Genomic DNA, 22083 nt, shown 5'->3' on the forward strand with positions numbered 1-22083 from the left:
TGACGGCGAATTTGATTGGGCATTGCTCTCTGGGGTTTAATACTGGGTCTTTTTTTTTCGGGGCAGATTTGGGAGCGGATCAATTCATGGTGTTGTGAGCCTTTTACATAGCGCCACCTATCTTTGGTACAATGGCATCATGGAATTAGGAACGCCGTCCATATAATCGTTGGAGCGTGTCGATGAAATTCGAGAACATTAGGGAATCAGGATGCAGTTTTCTTTGGCAAGAGCTTGGATCTCGGTCTTTTGAGTACTCTTTTGCGAGGTTGAGCAAATCACCAGTGAGCACCATATACTGACTGCACTGCATGCACTCACTAAATCCTAAGAGTTCTTTCTGTATATTGTTTCTTAACGCCTACTTAAGTTGCTGTGCTCAAGTCCCATCCAGCCCATCCGTAAGCCAAACCAGACAGTCGTAAAGGGTATTTCATCCGTCATTATCATAGGAGTTCGTTTGCTCTCCGTCTCTCTTCCTCTCATCATTCTCACTCGTCATACTCGTAGGTCTCCCCTATGCATGGTCCCGCTCTCCCACCTGCTGCTCATGTCGGTGCTCCCGATCCGGTTCCCGCTCGCTGCTCGACGGACCGGATCCATTCTCACGACTCGATGGCCGGGAACGCTGCTCCCGATCTGTATGGCTCCGCGATGGACCTGGTCGGCTCTGGCTGGACTCTCCGCTGGGCAGCATAGGGTCGTCGTCTAGCTCAATGATGCGTCCTTCGCTATCGACCTTCGCTTCTTTCTCTAGACGCACTTCGCGGCCGCGCTTGTGGCAGTACCAGAATACGAACAGCAGGACTAGAACCCTTTAGCAGCGGACGGGGCGGGGTTTTGGTGTCAGGTAAGAGGAGAATACATACTGAAAAGTGCAATGCTGAGCAGGACGTTGGTTCCCATGAATGCTGGCCACCTCAGCTTCAGAGCGTTCAATATCGCTTTCAGCATGGAAACTACGGCTCCGGGCTTCGTGACGAGGTCTTTGAGACTGGTGGGTTTGAGGAACTTCATGGCTGCTGCGCCGATTCCGGCTGCACCTCCTGCGGTTTCGGCGCCTCCAGCCGTGGCTGTGTTCAAGACTTGGGCTTCAGCAGCTGCGGCTAGGATCTCGGGCCCTAGGTTCTTGGTTAACTTATCCGGCAGAGTCATGACCAGCTTCTGCAGGAACCCCGGTAGATGGTCGTAGCCCTTCGCTAGTGTTTTTTGGGAGTCGTCGAGGAGGTGTGTGAGATCGTCGTAAGCGGTCGGTACGCCATTGATGAGGTCTTTGAGGATAACTGTGAACTTCTGGAGAATGACTTGCGATTCTTCCGAGATAGAGAAAGCGCGGTTATTGACGGCGGAAAGGTTGAGGTCCTCGAGGACTTTGTTGATGTCTATCTCTTCAGTAGCAGCTTCGTTTGGTGTGGCGACAGTTGAGTCTGCCTTTAACCCGTCTTTGTTCTATGAACCAGTTAGTTTTTCGGCTTGGTTCCCACAACGGTATTAATTTTGCCATACCTTCTTCGTTCCACTCCTATGCAAGAAAGAGAATCTTCCAGGCTTCTTCTCCTTCTCGGCATCTTTCTCACTCTCCTTCCCTTTCCCTTTGTCCTTCGGGCTCCGCCTCTTCTCTTCCTCAGCAGTATCATTCCCATCATGCACAACTACCTGCGCCGCACTCCCCGTCGAGTCCCCCGCCTCTGGCCCCAATACACGCGGTCGCTCAGGGAGCGGTGGTGGAGTGCCCTCTGCAGACACGATGCGCTCCAGGAAATGTTCGTCTTCCTCGTTGATGAGGGGTGGTAGTAGGCCAGCCTCTGCTTTCTTTTCCGTTTCCTGTTTCTTGACTTTCTTGGAAGTGAAGTATTCCAACATCCTGACAGTCTTTTGCGGTTATTATTTCAAGGGAATCGAAATGCTTGTCTGGTTGTGAGGATTCCTTGGGAAAGGAGGCGCAGACGGTTGGAAGTTATAACGATTTAACGATGGAACAATAAAGGTTGGACGTTCTACATAGCCACACACAGCTGGCGCCACACCTCGTCATCACACTTTAGCTCCCTTCGCGTGGCCTCAGTGTGCCTCGGCAGACTCTCTCTGTTTACTACTCCCCTTTCTTGAAATTTTGATAGGCACAAGGGGGGACAGGATGCTGTTGACAAACCACATCAGTAGCTGAAAATAGACCCGACTTTGGTCTTTGTCCAGCTTTACTCAGTCAACCATCAGACTTGCATAGTCCGGGGCCCAGCCTCTTGGTGATTCCAGAATTGGCTATTACTGCTGGCTTCAAGCTTCGCCCCTTTCAGTCTCAGTCGGTCTTGCAGCCCTTCCCTCGAGCTGATCTCAAGATATAAGTCTTCCCATAGGGACTCTCCTCCATCACTTGGTCGAATACAATATTACAAGAAGACAGCCAGGAATGGGTGTCAAGAAATTGAGTCCGGCTGGTATATCTCAAGCTTGCCATCCCTCAAGGCTGTTTGAAAGCACACAGCTAGTATGTCTTTTGAGAGCAACGTACATTGAAATCACATCTCCCTATTTCTCTTACAGGACTCCAAGATATATAGATATATATATATATGTCCAAGGCCAGCTCTCTAACAAAAAGCATCGCTGTTTTTACTGCCCTCAGGAACAGCCTCGCCAATAGTTCACTGGCTGGTCAGGTTAGCCCGGGGGGTTGGGGGACAGGGTTTGTCCCCTTGTGGTTTCCTTATGGTTTGTATATACTGACGTCGCGTATGATGGTAGTCGGGACTGACGTTCATTGTTTATTTTATTAAGATGGGGAATGCTATAAAGTGATTTACAGAATTATCACCCCATGTTCCTGCTAACGATGCTCTAGAATTCTCAGTCCTGGCTCAAACAAATTCCCCCATACCACAAATTCACATCTCCCATCTCAGTCTCGATTTGGACATTGAGTTCTAGCTTGAAGTTGAGCGTCGAATACTAGAGGTAGATGAGATGTTGATACCGGAATGGACCATCAGAACATTGCCAGAGTACAAAAAATGCTCCCCTTCAATACTTTATCAAGCCTAGGATGGGTTGAGTGGATGGGTACAATGGAGGAGGGTGAAGGTGGCAGAACCGTGGAGCACGAGGTTGAGTGGATCCTTTTGGTGCAGATAAAGTACCGACTGTGCTCCGCGACTATGGCCGGAGAGATGGAGGAAGATGTGAGGCTTCTTGGGCGAGTGCTTGTATTAAGATAGCTGACGCTCCAAGCACAGGGGCCAACCGGGCATGAGCCGATCACAAGAGCTCATGAGGACGCACATACACCCAACATTTATCGGCGGTAACAGCAAGTCCGTTTTCCTTCTGTCCTTGCACAGACTCGGCAATGAGGGTCTGCAGCTCCTCGTAACTTTCGGGTGATTGCTTCACCCAAAGACGCAAGCCACCCTTGTCCATATCAACATTGAAGTGCATATAGGTGTCACTCCCTGGAGTATCTCCTGCTGCCAGGACCGGCTTCTTCCACATATCAACGTAGGTCAAGATAGCAGCCCACTTTCCTGCATACCAAGTGGCTGGCGTCCAAAGATGAGTGCTGAGTTCCAGGTCCAAGTTGGCTGTTTCGTTGTAGGTGCCGGCCGAGATTTGCTTTCGAGAAGAGGTAAGTTCTCCGGTCTTGGCGCACTTCAGTATTGTCGCGACTCCAAGGACGTTCTCGGGCTTCACGTTGTACCCATACTTGGGATCCGAAACGACCATACGGACTATCTCTTCGTTGGAGGCGCTGACGATGTAGACCTCAATACCGTTGTTTTGAAGTTCATTGATGAGCTCGACCTGCTTGGTGAAGACCTTGGGAGGCTCTACCTCGCATTGGACGGCCGCGCCATCCTTCCACTTTGTTGTTGGGATGGTGACGTTCAAGGCGAACAAGTCATCGATGTGGCATTTCAGCTCGCGCAGGGTGAGGCCGGAGAAGACCTGGGCAATCCATGGATAACAGATCATCACATCGATCTCACAGAGACGGGTGTAGTAGCTGTGCAGCGACTCCGTATTGCTTGCATCGTCTTTGAAATCGATCAGCTTCAGCGAAGGGTCCATTGTCTCGCGAGTAATGATCCCACGGTTCTCCAAGTAGGCAATTGCTGCCTCCGAAATATCGTTTTTCCATATTGTGTTGTCGGCGTCGAAGACAGCATAGTTGGACTTGTGGGCGTTCTTGGCAATCATGTTTTTCAGAGCTTCAGCTGGAGCAGGCGGCCAGCTCTTGAGCGTGTCGGTTGGATATGATGCGGGCACATTACCGGGAACTGCGTGGGCTGTGATGGCGAGACACGCCGCGACGACGGAACTGATGATGCAGTGCTTCATGGTTGAGATGTTGAGTTCTTGTCGTGGGATGGAAGAGCAGGCGTGTAATCGCTGGCAGATGTCCGATTGCTGGATATACCTACTACTACTTATATAATTTGTTCTCGAGCGGCCAGAGCCTCCACGTCGAAAATCATCCCGGATTTAGAATCGGAACCACGGTTCGTTAGCTATTCAGAGCATTGCAATCTCAGTATCTGGTCTCCAAAAAAAATCGACGGGTGGGGAGCGATAAGACGGCAATTCCCGAAATGTCGTCCCCATGTCTCATTAGCAAGCGAACTGTGCTGAGTAGGAGGATCTAGCAAAAGTCGGTTCTTCCCAAAAACACCTATTAATAGATAGATCCGTCCACTTCCATGTCAAGGTACCCCCGGTACCTATACCTATGTCATTATCATTCTAGAGGGTTGGACCCTTTTGTACACACGATCTGCGACGTCTACAAAATTGTGGAAAAAGAAAAAAGAAAAGAACCTCGCTAATGGCTCGTAAACACGAAGACTCGTGGGAATTCGCCAATGACCTTACGAAGACCTGACGAAGTAATGTCGATAGCAAGGGGGTTCGACGGACCTATTTACGACTTTCTATTATCGGAGATGATTTACCGGACCGCTTATAACCAATACTAGTACTAGGCCCTCTTTAGAAATGGTCCAAGTAGGTAATAGACCGTTCTTGATGGTCCTATTGAGAAAGACCTTCTGATGGCCGTTCCCGTTTTCATTCTCTCAAACGGGATTATTCAAGGGCTCCTGTCAAATACCTAAAAAAAAATTTAATGAGTATCTACATTAAGATACAAGTGAAAGATAAAATTGGTGTTAATTTATTTCTCGGCGCTCGTACGGGTCATACTACGTATATCAACGCTTGCAAAGATCTAAAACCGGAAACGATGATTGGGCTAAAGCAGGTACCGCATAAACTCGACAGGGTGGCGGCGCGGGGCTTGTCTGTTGACTCTCCGCAAGATCGACGCACTGCCTCCCGTGACTTCTACGTAGTAAATGGTGAAGATACCGTACTACGATGTTAATTATGGCTCCAGCGTAATTTCGAGCTCCATCCAGGGTCTAGACCTTTACGCAGCCAACGCACTGACCAGTTGTGAAATAGAGACTAGACGTTATTAGTAGCAGCCCTGCGCGCCACTATATCGAGTACCGGTATAGGTACTCCGCCCGATTTCTTGGCATAGGGCTGGTCCCAACACGCTCGAGGACGGTCCCAGCACGGTCTTTTGACGCAGAGACGAGCTCTTACGAACGACGATTTGGTCAATTTCGTCGATTTCATCGGTGCAATTTCAGCCACGATCTAAAGCATCTGAACTGTCTATGTTTACTCACGGAGTACAAAAACGATCCGATTTTAAACACCGACCTGGGGTGGGCCCACTAGCCATGCTAATAACCTCTTGAGAGTCGAGACCGGCTTCGAAAGAGCTCGTCATCGAATGATCAGCTAGTACCGGTAGTAACTGTCCAAACGCTCTAGCATTCCCTTTCAAGGTAGGGGTGGGTTTTAGCGCCGGGAAATTACATCTCTGTATACCGATAGGGCTCGCTATAATAAGTAGCTGCTGCTATAATAGAGAGCAGCCGAAGTAAACCCGTTATGCCGAGATATATATGGTACTAAAGCTCTAGCTCATTTTCGCCGACTGCATCATCTACTACGTACCTAGCTAGGTGCAAAAGGTGTGTTGCGGACCGGCCGTAGGCGACAACTTCACGATGAGTTCGGAACTGTGGCTGTGGTTGATGGAGCAGCTTGGGTCGACTCGGGCCCAGGCCAGATTTCGTGGATATCAAAACTTGGTGCCGGCCCACATCACGGAGGTGCAATGTTCTTATCTCACCCCTCTATGATCCTCTATGCACTTTAAATGGCGCCTTTTTTCACGTTCCCTCAGGTCCTTGATGATAATCTTGTGATGATACCTATCCGTGGTAAGCGACGCGAGTAAAGGAATCCATTCAATCAGATTGCCAGCGTAGAACAAGTGAAGCTTCAGAGTCAGCGTGAAGTGGGCGCTCTTGACCTCTCTATATTTTAAATCGAAGGCCTGGGATAGGTATGCACCGCTTCTCTACCCCCCCTTAGCGATCGACTGCGATGCACGGTTTTCCAGCAGCAGTCATTTCCCTGATCCTAACTGCACAACTTCTCGCAAGGCCCTCAAACGAGTTTGGGAATGACTTCAAAGAGGTGCCGTCAGTCCAAAGGTGGTGAGAAATACAAGGCCGAGGCAGACAGTAGGGGAGGAGCAGCGAAAATGTAAATTACAATAAAAGGGGAAAGCAGGAAGAGGAGAAAATTACATAGTATCTGTCAGTTTAAGAGCATCAGCCTGCGAAGTACTCCTCATAAATCAATTCCCATCTGGACTTTGAGCGTGACGAGAATAATGTTTTTTGGATTCCATCTTGCCTCGAGCGGTTCGTCCTGCGTTTTGTTGGGCTGTCGAGATTTTTGAAGTGTATATAGTACAAAGTGCGGGAAGATACCTTCAACCAATTAGCGTTGGCTCGATGGTCTAGTGGTACGATTCTTGCTTCGGGCTTACCCCTGAGTTCTGCTCAGATCCAATGTGAGAGGTCCCGGGTTCAATCCCCGGTCGAGCCCATCTGCTGATTATTCCTTTTGCTTTGTTCACATACTCATCTTGAGCGATAGAGGATTTTTATTTTATTTTTTTGCTTGCTGTGTGCGATCATCTCTTGTGGCGAGTAGCCAGCCAGTCAGTGCGTGAGTCGGCGACCTAGCTACAGTAGAGAGACGATTAGTCGTGAAGAGTTCCAAAGTGCGCCCGCCCGCCGACGGTCGATTATTTCCCATGCCTCGAAGAAAGTGGAGTTGTATTTCCCATGCCTCAACCCACTTTTTGAGTGGGCTCGCCCAGCCAAATCTACTCGCTGCTTGACGCTACATTCAACGACCTCGCCTTCGGTATACTCGATTCTGATACAGATACAAATCTATTTAAGTAGCGCGCTCGTTGCAACTACGACGTTCGAATTAAAGAAGCAACGGTATCGGTATGGTAAGGAAAACATATATGCTTTGATCGTGTTCGTTATACAAGACCGTTGGTTGCGCGGATAGCGTATCTTTTGGAATTGATTCTTAAGCTGATATCTATAACTAAAAACACATATATATCTTCAATTCGCGATCAGTTTTAGCGCTACACCGAGATCCGTAAGCGATAAAATTGTATTTATTTATTTTTATTAATTCTTTAAAAAATTGTAAATGTAAATAGCTTTAGAATTACAATCGAGAACTTCAAAAAATAATTCTAGTATAAGCGGCATTACTGAAAAAAATTTCCTGTATAAAGCAGCGAGTAGATTTGGCTAAGCGGGCCCACTCAAAAAGTGGGTTGAGGCATGGGAAATACAACTCCACTTTCTTCGAGGCATGGGAAATAATCGACCGCCCGCCGACTCTCCCTCTCTCGTTGCCGGCGTACAGAATAGGTTCCAATTGCTACGAAGTCGAGAGAGAGACAATACTAGAAGTTGACCCTCACAAATTTTTTAAGGCCCAAATTTGATTTGCCGAAGCATTACGGTACGTAGCCGCCGCCGCGGTTTGGCAGAGCCTGCCTGCCCTTCCGGGCCTGCTTTGGCCGCCCGCCTTTCTTTCTGTCTGTTTGAGTTGAATTAGGTACGTACCTACCTACATACATATATGTTGTTATCACTAAAACAATCACCATTACCCGAACAATCAAGAATCAACAATCAACAACCGACAACCGACGCACTCTGGAGTGAGACCGGTGGAAGAAATGGAAAAAAAGTAGGAGAGAGAGAGATGGACAGAATAGAAATGTATGCCGTGGTGTTACCGGTAGATTAGAGTCCGTCCGTCATAACCCTCTCCCCTACTACTACCACCCACCCAGCCATCGATCATGGTCAAGAGCGAGCCAGAAAATCCGATTAGGCGTTAGTTTAACTAAGCACAGCGAGGTCGGAATAGGGATCGGGTGTCGACATTGGATTCATTTCTTTTCATTTCTCTGTACAAGCACAGAGCACAGCTAAGGAAAGGGTATCTATCTAATCGTAAAGGAACTATGGTACAGACCAGGACCTGCAGTCTCCATCTCCAGCGCCAGATTCAAGAAAGACATTGCTCGCTTCCGCTTCGCGAATCCCGATCCAGAACACCACCTCGTAATATGTATATGTGTATGTATGATGTGTCTTTCCAAAATCACCACCCAGAGAACACCAGTATGCACCGCCGGGACCGAGACCCAGACCGAGACCGAGAAATCATTGAACCACCTCCAGCCCAGCCTGCTGCTGATTCATACTCCCAGCGCTCCCCGAACTCCGGATGCTCAAGTTACTCCCAGCCTGCTGCCTCGGACTCCGATGCCTGCTCCGCGGAAAGCTCGGTATGCGTCCGCTCAATCCAAACCCACTCCTCGCATTACTATCCGCACTACTACTCCCCAACCTCGGACTCGTCCCCGATCTGCCACCATCCTGTAAACCCTCCACAAAGGCCGCGGGAAACAGCCCCCACTTCCCCTTGCTGCTCTGTCCACTCCAGCACCACTGATCTTGGAAAGTATAGCCGATGCAGCTTATCCTGTCCCCCTTACTGAAGCGCAGCCAGCCCCCGTCCTTCATGTCCTTGGGCTTGAAGTCCCACCGCGCAACGGCGAGGAGGCTGCTTTGCGGGTTCATCAATACGTCCTCTTTGGCTGGCATTTCCAGCATGATCTCGCCGGCTGGAAAGGCGCCGCGATCGCCGTCGTGGTAGCCTACACACCATTTCCCGCCGAAGCGTTCGGGGAACGTGATCCCTACGATCCTCGCTCCGTTCGCGAATTTCAGCACAGGGTGGCCTTCGGGATCCCGTGAACTGCTGCGCTCATTTTTAGGATGGTGGTTTGATGTGGCTTGGCCAGAGGGTCGTGTCGCGACCTTCTGCGCGATTTCAGACATGCTGTATGGTGGTAAAGTGGGCTGAGCAGTAGTGAAGTGGATGTCAAAGTCGACGACTTCAGGGAGCACGAAGCCGTATAGGATGGTGATCCCACTGATGGCGGGCAAGGGCCGGGGATGTTTGGCGAGGTGTCTGAGGAGTTGGGGGACGGAGAAGAAGACGGTGGCGTCGTGGTCCTCGATTGTTTTGTGCTCGTCGATGCAGAAGATGCACTGTTTACTTTGCGTTAGCGAGGAATTTTGACAGACGAGGGAGAATTCACGGCGTAGACGGGCTCTTTGAGCGAGTTTGTCTTGACGTGGCATTTGGAGATGAATCTTTGGCGCCATCTGATTCCGCTGCTTCCGTGGATCCCGGACCCTGCTTATAATCAGTATCTGTCACTTCAGACTGGAAACGGAATTGCCTACGCTCTAGTAAACGGTCTTTCTCGACGTCGTTCCATCCAATTTCATATGAGCACTTCACGCATCGCGCTGAGATTGTTGCACTGTAATGTCCCTGATATGGCTGTTAGTTCCTGTGCTGTTAGCCATACCAAGATGGCGCGCAGAAGCGATACGTACGGCTGGCCTTTTCACAATCTTGAAGCCATTCTCTCCTCGCAAAACTGCCTTTGAGCCTTCGCAGAAACCACCAAATTTGTAGAAAGAAGTATCATGCCGTATGGGACAGTCAACCGACTCCATTGAAGCAGTCGGTGTTGGATGGTGGTACTCATCAGGGCCCACAGCAATCTTCTCGTTCTCATGGTCAATACCCGTTACAACTTCGATACCTGGCTCAACCCCCTTTCCAAAATCAGGAGTCTGGAGGGTTGTAGCGATCGCTTCACCCACTAGGGTTCGCCAAGTCTCGGTTCCGCCTGAACCTATTGAAGTTCCATGTTCACTGAGCGGAGGGCTCAAAGGTGCTGCTCTGAGACCCAGTATTGAGTCTCGGCTATCCTGCCTTGGAGACTGACAGGTATCTTGAAGGATTGAGCTAGTTCTTGAGCTCCTGGTCCCCTGAGAAGCCTGACCTTGACTTTTTTCTCTCGTCATCAATATATCGTGACCGCTCAAGCTCAGCCGCGAACTTCGTGCTTCGACTGGACTTGTTGCTATACTTGTTGCTATAGTTGCGCTTCCAAAGTTGGGAGAGCCAGGCCGTGGGACATCGACGAGCGACTTCCTTTCTCGCTCTTCATCAATTGAAGACACGGATTTCCTCATTTCGATCAAAAATGACAACTTTGACTGCCTGCGTCTTTCCAGGAACTCGTCATTGGCATCTACTCGAGAGCGGACAGCCTCCCTCGGTATTAGTCCTTTATCCCCATCTGGAGGAGATGGTGGTGATATATCCCGAGACGATCGTTGCCTCTGATGAGCAGAACTAGCGCCGCTACGGGCTGGCGTCCGCAGGTGGAAATGAGAAGCGCCGTTGATAGCACAGGGGCTCTCGGTCCTCGCAGGAAGCCTGGGAGGATCTTCTATAACGGTGTTGTTGATCTGAAGTGGTTCGGTAGGCGAATCGGGACAGTTGAGTGTACGAGAAGTTGGCGGCAGCGGTTTCCGCAGTGTAGGCAACCTCTCCAGCCTCATCTTCGCAAGTCTCTGACTCGCGTGTAGTTGCTCTCGCAGACCCTCGAAGATATTCACACAAGTTGCGCTGCAATTTTTGGCTTCCTCCAGCGCATCAACGCAGGTCGCTGGGTCAAACATTTCCGAGTCCTCCTCTATGTCGTCAATCTTATCGCGTACCTCGTTCTTGAGATCCTGTAGCTGTTTTTGAATAGTATCTGCGGTTCAGTTAGCAGTCTTCACGTCACAGGTATTCCAACAGCCTTACTGTCCTCCACCAGAGCCTTGGTGAACGGCTCCCCGCATATCGCTACATTCTGGCGGTAAGCTTCCACGATCGCCTGCGAGCTCTGTGTCAATGATATCTGCAGGTATTGCGCTGTATCGGAAATCTGCAGTGCTCTCCCAGCCGGTACTCTACTCGCAGATGCAACGAGTCTGCCAGCGATCTTGATGCCAGCGTCGATGGCCTTCAGCAGCGCTCTCACGGGAGGCACAAATTCGTCCCCCATAGTCGGTTGACTCGGTTCAAGACCGGCTGTCAGGGACTGACTGGCTCCTGGTTCCTGGCTCCTGGTTCCTGGTTCCTGGGATGCTATCCGGATGTTTTGCTAGTCAGAGCGAACGGTGTTTTGCGAGTTATGGTGCACCGGATCGAAGACTGATTGATGCCTGGATGAATGGATGAATATTAGAAAGGATGAACGGGGTACGTAAGACACTCACTCGCTTTGCCCTATCACTTTGGGCGGCTGTGCAAGCCATGCATCCATACTACCACGGCGATGCACGCCGCACGTGGGGAATCATCTGATCTTGTGGCACGACCAGTTGGAGACAGAGAAGAGGAAGAAGAAAAAGGCGGACTGCTTGATCCCCCGTATATATATACTTCGAGAATCTCCTCGCCCCCCCGCTATTTTGGACAGCCAGCACTCAGCACTTTGTACAGTAAGATGTATCCCGGGCAATATGTCAACACTCGCTTATTAATTTTTCATCCAAGCTTTGAGATGGGATTTATTAGAGATTCAAGCATCGACAAGCTCCCGCAGCCGTCCAAGATCCACCGGCATCTCCACTTTCCGCTCCGTACGGTATCTGACTGGTAGCAACGGGCCCGCACTGTTGTGTCAGCCAATGGGAATCTCATGCAGAATAATACTGGGTGGGTATATATCCATATATATATATATATAGATTGTATATATCTATATATATATAGATAGATAGATGTATGGTACTTTGGTGACCACGAGAGAGGCACGCCAGATGACAGACAGCCCTCGATATCTATCCATCCATCCGAATACCAGCAGTACCCACCGATTCCCTTCGAATTCGTACGAAACCAAACCAAAACATCAAAACATCAAAACATCAGACGAAAGTGGCATAATCACCCCCCTGGCACGCTCGAGCATCAACAAACAGCCTCAACTGCTATCTGCAACAAAAAAAAAGAGCCTTTCTCCTGGAGGGTTTTATTTCCGGCTGAGCGTCTGCAGATCTCGGAGGAGCGGGTTCAGATAGGTGACGGACGTCCCTGTCGCCAGGGCAGGTTTTCCGTATCGTACCTATCGTTTTTTGGGGGGCCGAGAAGTGACGAGGCACGTGACTTCACCGGTTGTTCATATTGGCTTGGTTGGTCGGTTGGTTGTGCAGAGGATGTCGAGAAGATGTGGTGAGGTTTGTTGGCCAATCTGGCTGTGTGCTCTCCGGGGGTTCCTTTCTGAAGAATCCGAGAATTATATGATATGTCAGGCTGTGGAAATCACTCGTTCTTCAACGTCATATGCGCGATGTTTCTATTTATGTCTGTGCCCTCCCTCCTCTTTTTGTTTTTGTTGCATGTCGCATTCTGCAGACGTGCGTCAAGAATGCGCGTCACCCCCCACCCTTATCTGGGCGGCTCTCATAGGGTCACGTTTCTGATCAGCCGGAGCGCAAGAAATTAATAAAGCCCGGATGATATCCAAAGCGGGGATTCTGCTTTTTTACCCTGCGATCCGGGACATACAACTACAATTATTTATAGACAGGTGGTGTGCCTACTATTCGATGCGAAATGCAACCCACCGTCGTCGCCGCTTCATATCCATTACCCATCATCCATCATCCATCATCCATCATTGGCTTCGACGCAGAGTTTTGTTGCACATCGACGAACTGGATTCCCGGGAATCAAACCTACTGATCTCCTCCCCTCATTCGCCCGTGGCGGGATTTTGTTGCACGTCGCAACGAACTGATTTCCCGGGACTCGTCTGAAGCCCTTTCATTCGTCGTTTGTTATGCCTGCCCAGACACCTCCTGGACCCCCTGGCATGAGAGTGGGACCTGACGTCACAGCTAGCTAGCTGTAAGGGGCCCTCCGTAAAGTAAAGGAGACTCCGGATGGGATGGGCCGGGGAAATTATTCAGTCCGGCGTGGAAGTGAAATTATTATCGGTTTTGCTAACATTTCTTGTGATGTACGAACCGCTTCTTGATCAATTGTTAACAAAAACCTGATATCCTCTTGAGATACGATTACGCGAATCGATTGATTCAATTTTCCATGCTTTAATATGATAAGTCGTCGTATCGCTTGAGATCCAATATAGTATTGACTTGATCTAAGATTCGCTTGGTTTTGGTAGATTCGTATCGTCGACATCGTCAAAATCGTTGAAAAAAAAGCACTGCAAGCCCGCATCTCATTCAATTCTACGCTTGAGAACGTAATCAGATATATGAAAATCCTGAATATTAATACCCTACGAGTTTGCCGATCTTATGATATAACTCTTATTATTATAGCTTTAATTTCCGTTGAGATGCAAGCAATTGAGATCGTGAAACATCGCTAGATGAAGCTCTTGGAAATCTATATTTTCTATAATTTCAGAGCTGACAACGTAAATCGATACATAATCGTTATAGAAATCCATAATTTACGAGTATCCTTTTTTTTTCTCTACTATTATCATAGCTTTAACATTCGTTGCGATGCACGCAATCAAGTCGGGAAATTTCATGAGATTTTCGCCTGCCTCTGGTACGTAGCGTTTGACGCCGGGCAGCATGGTATCTCCGGACATGATCGTTCCTGTCCCCTCCAGCTGCGAGGTCAAGCCCTACCATTATCTTATCGGCCAGATAAGATACGAACACCACATACTACACACGACACGGCAAAGTCAGTTTTCGCCATGTCGGATGGGCTTGCGACTTATCGGCTTTTGTTGCAAAACAAAGATGCACATTTTCAATTTTCGTGGACCCTGGAGGTCTGTCCTGATTATGCTTTGAGGGCAGACAGACCCCTGGCGGACCGAGCGTCGGGGGCCGGCCTGGCGACGAAGAGGCAGAATACGAGGCTCGATCAATCGAGAAGGTACCGGTATTGGTGGTGCCAGACAGCTACCGTCCTCGTGTAGAAACGCTGTCGGCCAGAACGCGAGAGAACTGCCCTTTTCCGGCGTTGCGGGCATCCCAAAGCAGTCGTGCGCGAGGGCGTGTGAGAGCCTCTCGAAGCCTCAGGGAGATAGATAGTCGTACTACGTAGATTCCAGGTACCGAGCGCTGTTGAAGCTCGAAAACTTTAATCAAGGCCTCGAACTGCACATTTGCTGAACCTCGAAAACTCTGTCAGAGTCTCGACCTGCGCTGTTTAGGTTAATCTTGCCGACCATGAGGCCAGACCCTTCGGCTGATTTTCAAGCCCTTATCGGACCTCGAACTGTACAGAGTAGGTACAACTACCTACCGGTACCTACCTACTCGCGTTGTCGTTACAGGCCACACACTCTCCTACTACCTACACCACGAGGGTCAGAAGAAACCTTACCTCGTTCGATGAAAAACCCATCCCCTATTTCGGGTGCTGAAAAGGGGGGTAAATCATTCGACCTGCATCAGTCGACAATACGAATTTGATACGTAAAAGCACCTCCTCGATCAAGCTCGCCAACTTCATCCCTCTGCCCATCCACCGTTGCCTGTGCCTCGAACATAGATCGTGTGTGCCTCAACCTGTCAACTTGCAATTGAGCGCTGCGTTGCGCTGCGACTTGTCTGACTTTCTTCTTCTCATGCGTCTCGCATAACCTTTTGCAAGCCAGGCGTGGCGTGCCCTTTCCTTATCCCAGCTCACGGGCCAGATTCTGGTCGGCATAACCATCAGTGGCAATCACGCAATAAAGTGTAGTACTGTACATACAGTCTGCGAAGCGAGAGGGCCCGAATTAGGTTTACAGAACAGAAAGAATTGTCGAGGCGGCACGGGCAGCAGCCAACCACCAACCACCAACCACCAAATCGATGGGCAACGCTGCGTACGTACGTAGTACGTAGTACTGCGTCGCAGGCGTAAGTATTACCCCTCGAGGGTAGGGAAAACAGGGGGTTTAAAGTGGAAACTAAACTTTTGAGGCACCCTCGAGGGGTAATACTTAGGCCTGTAACGTGGTATATTTCTGATCGGACATTACCGGAGCTTTTATGCATTAAGGTTACCCCATCACGAATTGGTGTTCTTCTAGAAAAAAATTTACTACGGTACTGTACCAGTGGTGCCTCTCCCAGGCGTAATACCTCAGTGCAGCCCTAACAGCCCTAGCAGCCCTAGCAGCCTTAACAACCTTAACCAGCTTCCCGCCTGAGGGTGCCTCCTCACAAGCCTGGAGGGCCCATGGCGAAAACCACCTACCACACCCAACCACTAGACCTACCATACACCCAATCCGATCGGGCAACCCCGAAGCGCCCGCCAAAGCTGTGCACGCCTCCAGCGGGTCCAGGTGTTGGAGCCGCAGAAGTACACGCAGGGACTACATCGCTGCATCGCAGAACTCGGAGCTGAGTCAGGGTGAAGAGGGCGAGGGCGAGGGCGAGCTTCCGCGCTGGGTGGGAATCAGGGTCGGTTATTCAAGGTTGTAGCGGCGTGTGGTTCTTGTTCTTGTGCTACGTACTACTATATTCTGCTGGGAGGTTTAAAGGCAGATAGGGAAGTTCATGGCAGATACTACGTACGTAGTAGGTGTGTATGATAGTGGTCGGTTTCGCTAGAGCCGTCTGTCTGGTTTCAAGGGTCAGGGCGAGCTTCCGAGTTGGGCTGGAATCAGAGGCAGTGAGTTAAGGTTATAACGGTATATTGTTCTTGTATATTCTGAGAGGTATGTACGTAGTATAGTAGATTTCGCTAAAGCAATTTAGTTGAAAGGGTTAGGGCGAGCTTCCGAGTTGGGCTGGAATCAGAGGCAGTGAGTTAAGGTTATAACGGTATATTGTTCTTGTATATTCTGGTAAAAGTTTAAAGCAGGTAAATATGTATAGTAGATTTCGCTAAAGCAATTTAGTTGAAAGGGTTAGGGCGAGCTTCCGAGTTGGGCTGGAATCAGAGGCAGTGAGTTAAGGTTATAACGGTATGTTATTCTTGTATACTACGTATTTTGGTAGCAGTTCAAAGCACATAGATATGTATGGTAGATCAAGCTAAAGCAATTTAGTTAAATTTAGTTAAAAGTGTTGGGGCGAGCTTGCGAATTGGGTTAGGATCAAGGTCGGTCAGTTAAGGTTATAATGATATATTTAGTTAGGGTTACGACGGAATGGTGTTCTGTTATCTTAGTGGAATTTTAGGGCAGATAGGTAGAAAGTATGTATAGTAGATTTAGCAATTGTGTGTGGTAGATCTAGCTCAAGCCGTCTGGGGAGCCTGCGAGCTGGGTTGGGATCAGAGTCAGTTCGTTAAGGTTAGACCGGAATGTTTTCCTTGTATTCTAATAGAATTTCAATGCAGATACTTAGGGAGAAGTATATATATGGTAGATTTAGCTACTTAAAGCAATTTAGTTAAAAAGGTTGGGGCGAGCTTTCGAATTGGGTTAGGATCAAGGTCAGTGAGTTAAAGTTATAACGGTATGTTTAGTTAGGGTTATAACGGAATGGTATTCTTGCATTTGAGTCGAATTTTAGGGCAGATAGGTAGAATTGTGCATGGTAGATTTAGCAATCCTCGATGGTAGATTTAGCTGAAGCCGTTTGCAGATGGCAGGGTCTTTAAGGGGAGATTTAAACTTTTTCGCCACCCTGAGATGGTAATTTACTACTATTAGGGTAGGGCTGTAATGTGGTATTATCTAGCCCATATCAGGGCGATCCGATCACAGCGGTTGGCAGGCCGAGACCTACACATGTAGACTGCATCCAATGAGAAACCAATCGCAAATCTTATCACACTACCAGACTTCACAATCACGAAGCTAGCTCCGGCTTTCAACTTTTACGAATCTGCACAAGAGTCGCTGAGTCTCTGAGTCGTGGTCGCCGCCTCCGCCACCCGCCTTGCAGTAGGGCTAGATTCGCACCAAGTGAAGAACAGAACGGTATGGGTATGAAAGTGGGTTGTATACGGACAGCAAGGCGCTACCAGTGTTCTGGCCACTCGAGGATAAGATACTAACAGTCAGTGCGCTGCCGTTACCTGCGGGCTGTTGGTAACTTTTACCTACTACACTTGAGATTTTCTTTCTGATGCGTGCGCAATGCGCACAGACAATTCACAGTACCTGCTACAGATGATATTGAGTTACCAGGCTAAGAAGAAGAAGAAGAGATGAAAGAAGAAGAGTCGACCTGGGGAAATCTCTGCTCGTGCAGCTCCCAAATACGTAGTATCTCCATAAGTATAAACAATCGTTTAGGGCGAAGAATCATGTGATTTGGAGAGACGAAGCTTTTAACTCCATATGGATTGAGAGAGGGCTAGATACGTACTACGCAGTAGAAAATTAAGAGAAAAGCTGTGCTTTTAGCTTCGCACACCCTGGATTTTGCAAGGAATCTTACCAGGGCTTCAACCAATCAACTTGTAAGAATCCAGCCTCGAAAAGTATCTTGGGTTTAGTATTTAGTCTGTGCCTTTAAGTTGACAGGGCTTTGAGCCATTCAGAAAGCGCAGCTCTACGATTTATGGGTCTAAACTGGGTCCGACATCTAAACATGGTGGGGAGTAGAGTCAAAGGCAAATTCCAAAGACCAATAACCAAATTAAGGGACGGTTTGGGTGGGTTCGAAGAAACCTTTCTTACGGAGGTAAGTTTTGTACGTTTCTGAATGGTTCAAAGCCCTATCAACTCTATTGCACAGACTAAATACTTTCTTAAAGATACTTTTCAGGGCTGATTTATCACTTTATAGGTTACTACTGATTGGGTCAAGCCCCGGTTAGAGCCCTCGCAGTATTATACTGCGTACGTAGTACTTGAGGCGAGAGTATTGCGATTAAGTATCTTGATCCACTTCGGAAACTAGCTTAACTGAGCAGAACTTCCGGCGTAAATAGCTGTACTCCGTACTTATCTCCGTGAGACAGGTTTCTTCGAACCCACCCGTCCCTTAATTAATTGTTTTTGCACTTGACTCTACCAGAGTCATGGTGCGTAGGTACTACTAAAAGCAGAGCTTTTCCCTTACTTTTCCACTACGTAGTACCTAGTCCTCTCTCGACCCGTACACTCGTAGAGTTCATAAGTTGAAGTGGTGCTTCTGACATTCATAAACCCCCCTCTTTTATGAACTGGATAACCTTTGCTTGTTTAGCACCCTTGGAGCCATGGTAACTCCACAATACTACGTAATAGTCAGTGCGCTGACTTTGTGACCTGCGGGCTCTCGGTCACAGTCAGGACAAGCAAGTGTCCCAAGTCAAGCAAGTGTCCCACTTCAAATGGTCAGAACATCGAAAATACTAGCATTCTATATACAAAAAAAATGCACAACGCAACGAATTTTGACAATTATATTACATGAGAAAAGTCGGCATTTTTTTGAATAGAATCAATTGACCTAGCATTTGATTCTACATCCGAACTTTCTTGTAGAATACCTTCAATTGGACTCGATTCGCGGAATTCGTCGTGATTTAGCTGTTCTACTCGTGAATTATTAGTCTTAATTAAAAGATCAGGCTTAGGAAAATCGATATGGCTCTTCGTTTCTCCTTTTAATTCAGCTTCCAATTGAAGAACCATATAGAATAGTTCAAGGTGACCTTCGCGCGTTAAGCGAGCGTCTTCGATCGTAGTAGGTGCTTTATCAGGCTCTCGATCTAAGATTAAATCTTCGGGTGCAAGCAAGCTATTTCTTGCAATTGCAAGCTGAACTCGGTCTCTTTTAGCTCTGTTAGCTCTTCGAGCAGCTATACCTTGCTCTTTCAAGAGCTTATTGTGCTTGTTGATAGCTGCTTGAAGTGTTTTCTCAGCTTTTCGTAACGCCGCTACCCTTTCTGCTTCCGTACGAATTTGAATTCGTTCTTTCAAATCGCTAGTTGCAGCAGAAGAACCTTCTTTATAAATACTCTTTCGCGATGTTCTCTTGCGTTTCCTATCTTTTTTAATCTTTTCCTGAAGATTGATATGTTCTATCGAAATAAGATATGCTTTTTGAAGCTCGATAGAAGCTTGCTTCATCGTAATTTTGAAGAGTTCTTTCGTATCATCGGAAAACTGTGTCGGATCTTGAGTGCGTAATAAATTGATCTTTGCAATTGTAGTCCATAAATCTTCAGGTCGAGAAGGACGAAGCGCGGGAAGCTCGAGATTATCTTTATCGTTTTCTTCGTTGAGTATTGATCTCTTTCCTTTATTATAAAAGCGAATCTTTTTAAGACTAGCGTTGACATTGCAAGGCCACATTCCCGAGGTTTTGAAAGCGTTTACAATCGTATAGTGTTGCATAGCTTGTTGGCGGATGTTCGTAAGATCGCGGAAGAACGAAGTGATAGTATATTCGAAGTCTAAACTTCGAACAGCATTTTAGACAGCAAGAGCGTGATAATGCTTCCAAGGACGAAATACTCCAACGTCAAAAGATTGAAGCGCGTGTGTAAGGTGACTAGGAAACCAAAAGCAATGAATATGCGCTTCTTTAAGCTTCAATACAAATTCATCTAATCGATGAGACTCATAGCCATCTAAAAGCAGCATTTTCCATGGTTTATTTGGCCTAGCGTGTGTCCATTTGATAAGGTGATCGGCGTAGTTTAAGATAATCTAGTGATTGATATATCTTGTAGGAGAGCAATCAATCGTTTCGTCACCTGTAAGCTCATCCGTAATCCAATTCTCCATAATCTTCTTGCTCGGTGTAATAATATATAGCGGAAGAGTCTTTTTGCCGTCTGCTCGAATAGTTTCAATAATTGTAATCGATTTGCGATTGTTTGGAGAGCTTGTATACATTTCTTTGACTTCTTTTGGAACGATCACAGTCTCTCCCGGCGGACATCCAACACGCGCTCCCGACTCGTCTATATTCAAAAGCTTTTTCGGAATGTTGATATTGTAGAGAACCATATCCTTTTGCAATTCTTCGAACCATTTCTTTATCTCCTCCTCGGTATGCGATTCGAGTCTAACGCGCTCGATTGGTTTGGTCTTGATTGTATGAAGATCGGGGTTTCGGCGGAGCCAATCTTTGAACCAAGATTGTGATACAAGAGAAAGAGAAGGCTATTGTTTCTATACGACGTTAAAAGCGATTTGATAATTATAAATAAAATAAAATAATAACACTTACTGCTCTCAAGTGATTGATTCTAGCGCGTACCATTAGAAGAGTTGCTCCTAAACCAAGCTCTTATTGCTCGTAGCAATATTATCGGATCGCTTCTTCTTGCTCTTGCAACAAAATCTGATTATTTCCTCCCTATCGATTGAATTGACCTATGATAGGATTGCGCTTTTTCTTTTTAGCTCGGTATACAGCTTTTCGTAAAGCAAGTTCTTTGACTCCGAATATACGTGCTGACGTAGCAGCACATTCGCTTTTCGATCGTTTTACTCCTTCATCATCGGTTTCCATATCTTCTAAGGCCCAATCGCGCGCTTCTTAAAAGGCGCGGTCGTATTCTTTTTTAGTAGCATAGCGGCCGTAATAATTGAGAGCTACAAGAGCTTCTGAAGTTTGCGGAGGCATGGTTAGAGAAATGTTGAGGGAAAAATGGCTATCGCAAGTGTGGTGGAATTGTATGCGATTTACTATGGAATAGCAATTTGAAGTGGGACACTTGCTTGACCTGGGACACTTGCTTGTCCTGACTGTGACCGAGAGCCCGCAGGTCACAAAGTCAGCGCACTGACTATTATCTGTAGAAAAGGTACAAAGAGACACGGTCTTCAAATTCGTTTCAGCCAAACGTCTTCCGTGAACGTTACTACATACATCAGGTATCGCGCGGCCTTTGACATCCGACGCGGGCCGCACAAGTAGGTTACGGGACCCAAGGTCCAACGCCCAAGATTTCTTGAAAGTGTAAATATATCCCTATGCGATGACTTTCACGAACGAAAAACAAATATTGGAACGCTTTGAATGTCTGTCGGTAGCTATTACTACGTAGGTAGATCTTGGTTGCACGTTCTAGACGTGTGGAGGGGCAGCTCTGCCGGCTAGCCGGCTACCTGCACGAGCACGGAGAAATAAACCCCCGCCTACCGGTACCCCTTTCCCAGGCTTACCGAAGAGAGCGGAAAGCCTAATCGCGTTGCCACTGCCGAGCAGCGAAAGCATGACCCCATCTCGTTCCAGACCATCCCGAGCTTTTTCTCTGAAAGAGCCCTTTTCCGACTTCCAAGTATGGAGAAATGTCCCCCTTTGCCAAAAGCTTACCAGAGATGCGATCGGAAAAGCCTAATCGAATTGCCACTGCCGAGTAGCGAGAACATGACCTCATCTCGTTCCAGGCCAGCCGGAGCTTCTCTCTCCAAAGAGCCCTTTTCCGACTTCCAAGTAGGGAGAAATCACCCCTTTGCCAAAAGCTTACCAGAAAGCGATCGGAAAAATGCTAATTCGGTTGCCACTGCCACTGCCGCATGACGACAACATGTCCCCATTTCTGTCCAGAACAGCCTGAGCTTTTGTAACAGGACTCTTGTTCTACTACGTACTTACTTAAAAGAGAAATAGAAGAGGGCTCCGCCCCCGCCCCCGGAGCTCATACCCGCGGCTCCGGCCTCTCCACCTCGGCGTCCTCGAGCTCTAGAATTAGGAAGTCGCCCCTGGAGACTCGGATTGTCAATGTATCGAAGGTATGGATCAGCTGTGTTACGAAGTGCTACTAGTATACACATAGGTAGGTAGGTAGGTGGGTAGGGAGGTAGGAAGCTAGGGAAGGAGGTAGTTAGTCAGGTAGATAAGTAGGTAGGTATCTAAGTCG

General features: G+C 47.9%; 4 protein-coding genes across 4 annotated transcripts; 1 reads left to right on the forward strand and 3 right to left on the reverse strand.

Annotated features, from left to right (window-relative positions):
- Nucleotides 1–517: 517 nt before the first annotated feature.
- Nucleotides 518–1863, reverse strand: L3040_006178 (uncharacterized protein; the record flags this gene model as incomplete). The annotated part of the gene is made up of 3 exons (XM_007288382.2): nucleotides 518–807; nucleotides 870–1449; nucleotides 1507–1863. The coding sequence occupies 3 exons, from the start codon at nucleotides 1861–1863 to the stop codon at nucleotides 518–520; spliced, it is 1227 nt and encodes a 408-aa protein (XP_007288444.2).
- A 1392-nt stretch (nucleotides 1864–3255) lies between these two features.
- On the reverse strand, nucleotides 3256–4335 carry L3040_006179 (uncharacterized protein; the record flags this gene model as incomplete). The annotated part of the gene is made up of 1 exon (XM_007288381.2): nucleotides 3256–4335. One exon carries the CDS (start codon nucleotides 4333–4335, stop codon nucleotides 3256–3258), a length of 1080 nt encoding a protein of 359 aa, XP_007288443.1.
- A 4298-nt stretch (nucleotides 4336–8633) lies between these two features.
- On the reverse strand, nucleotides 8634–11392 carry L3040_006180 (uncharacterized protein; the record flags this gene model as incomplete). The annotated part of the gene is made up of 5 exons (XM_007288380.2): nucleotides 8634–9527; nucleotides 9578–9675; nucleotides 9726–9816; nucleotides 9882–11098; nucleotides 11149–11392. 5 exons carry the CDS (start codon nucleotides 11390–11392, stop codon nucleotides 8634–8636), a joined length of 2544 nt encoding a protein of 847 aa, XP_007288442.2.
- Nucleotides 11393–11665: 273 nt separating this feature from the next.
- On the forward strand, nucleotides 11666–11992 carry L3040_006181 (uncharacterized protein; the record flags this gene model as incomplete). Its single annotated transcript, XM_066156787.1, has 3 exons — nucleotides 11666–11760; nucleotides 11814–11831; nucleotides 11887–11992. The coding sequence occupies 3 exons, from the start codon at nucleotides 11666–11668 to the stop codon at nucleotides 11990–11992; spliced, it is 219 nt and encodes a 72-aa protein (XP_066011326.1).
- Between the last annotated feature and the right edge of the window lie 10091 nt (nucleotides 11993–22083).

Source organism: Drepanopeziza brunnea, assembly GCF_022702325.1.
Source record: "Drepanopeziza brunnea f. sp. 'multigermtubi' strain 214-2 chromosome Unknown ctg10, whole genome shotgun sequence".
In the NCBI taxonomy this organism is placed as follows: domain Eukaryota; kingdom Fungi; phylum Ascomycota; class Leotiomycetes; order Helotiales; family Drepanopezizaceae; genus Drepanopeziza; species Drepanopeziza brunnea.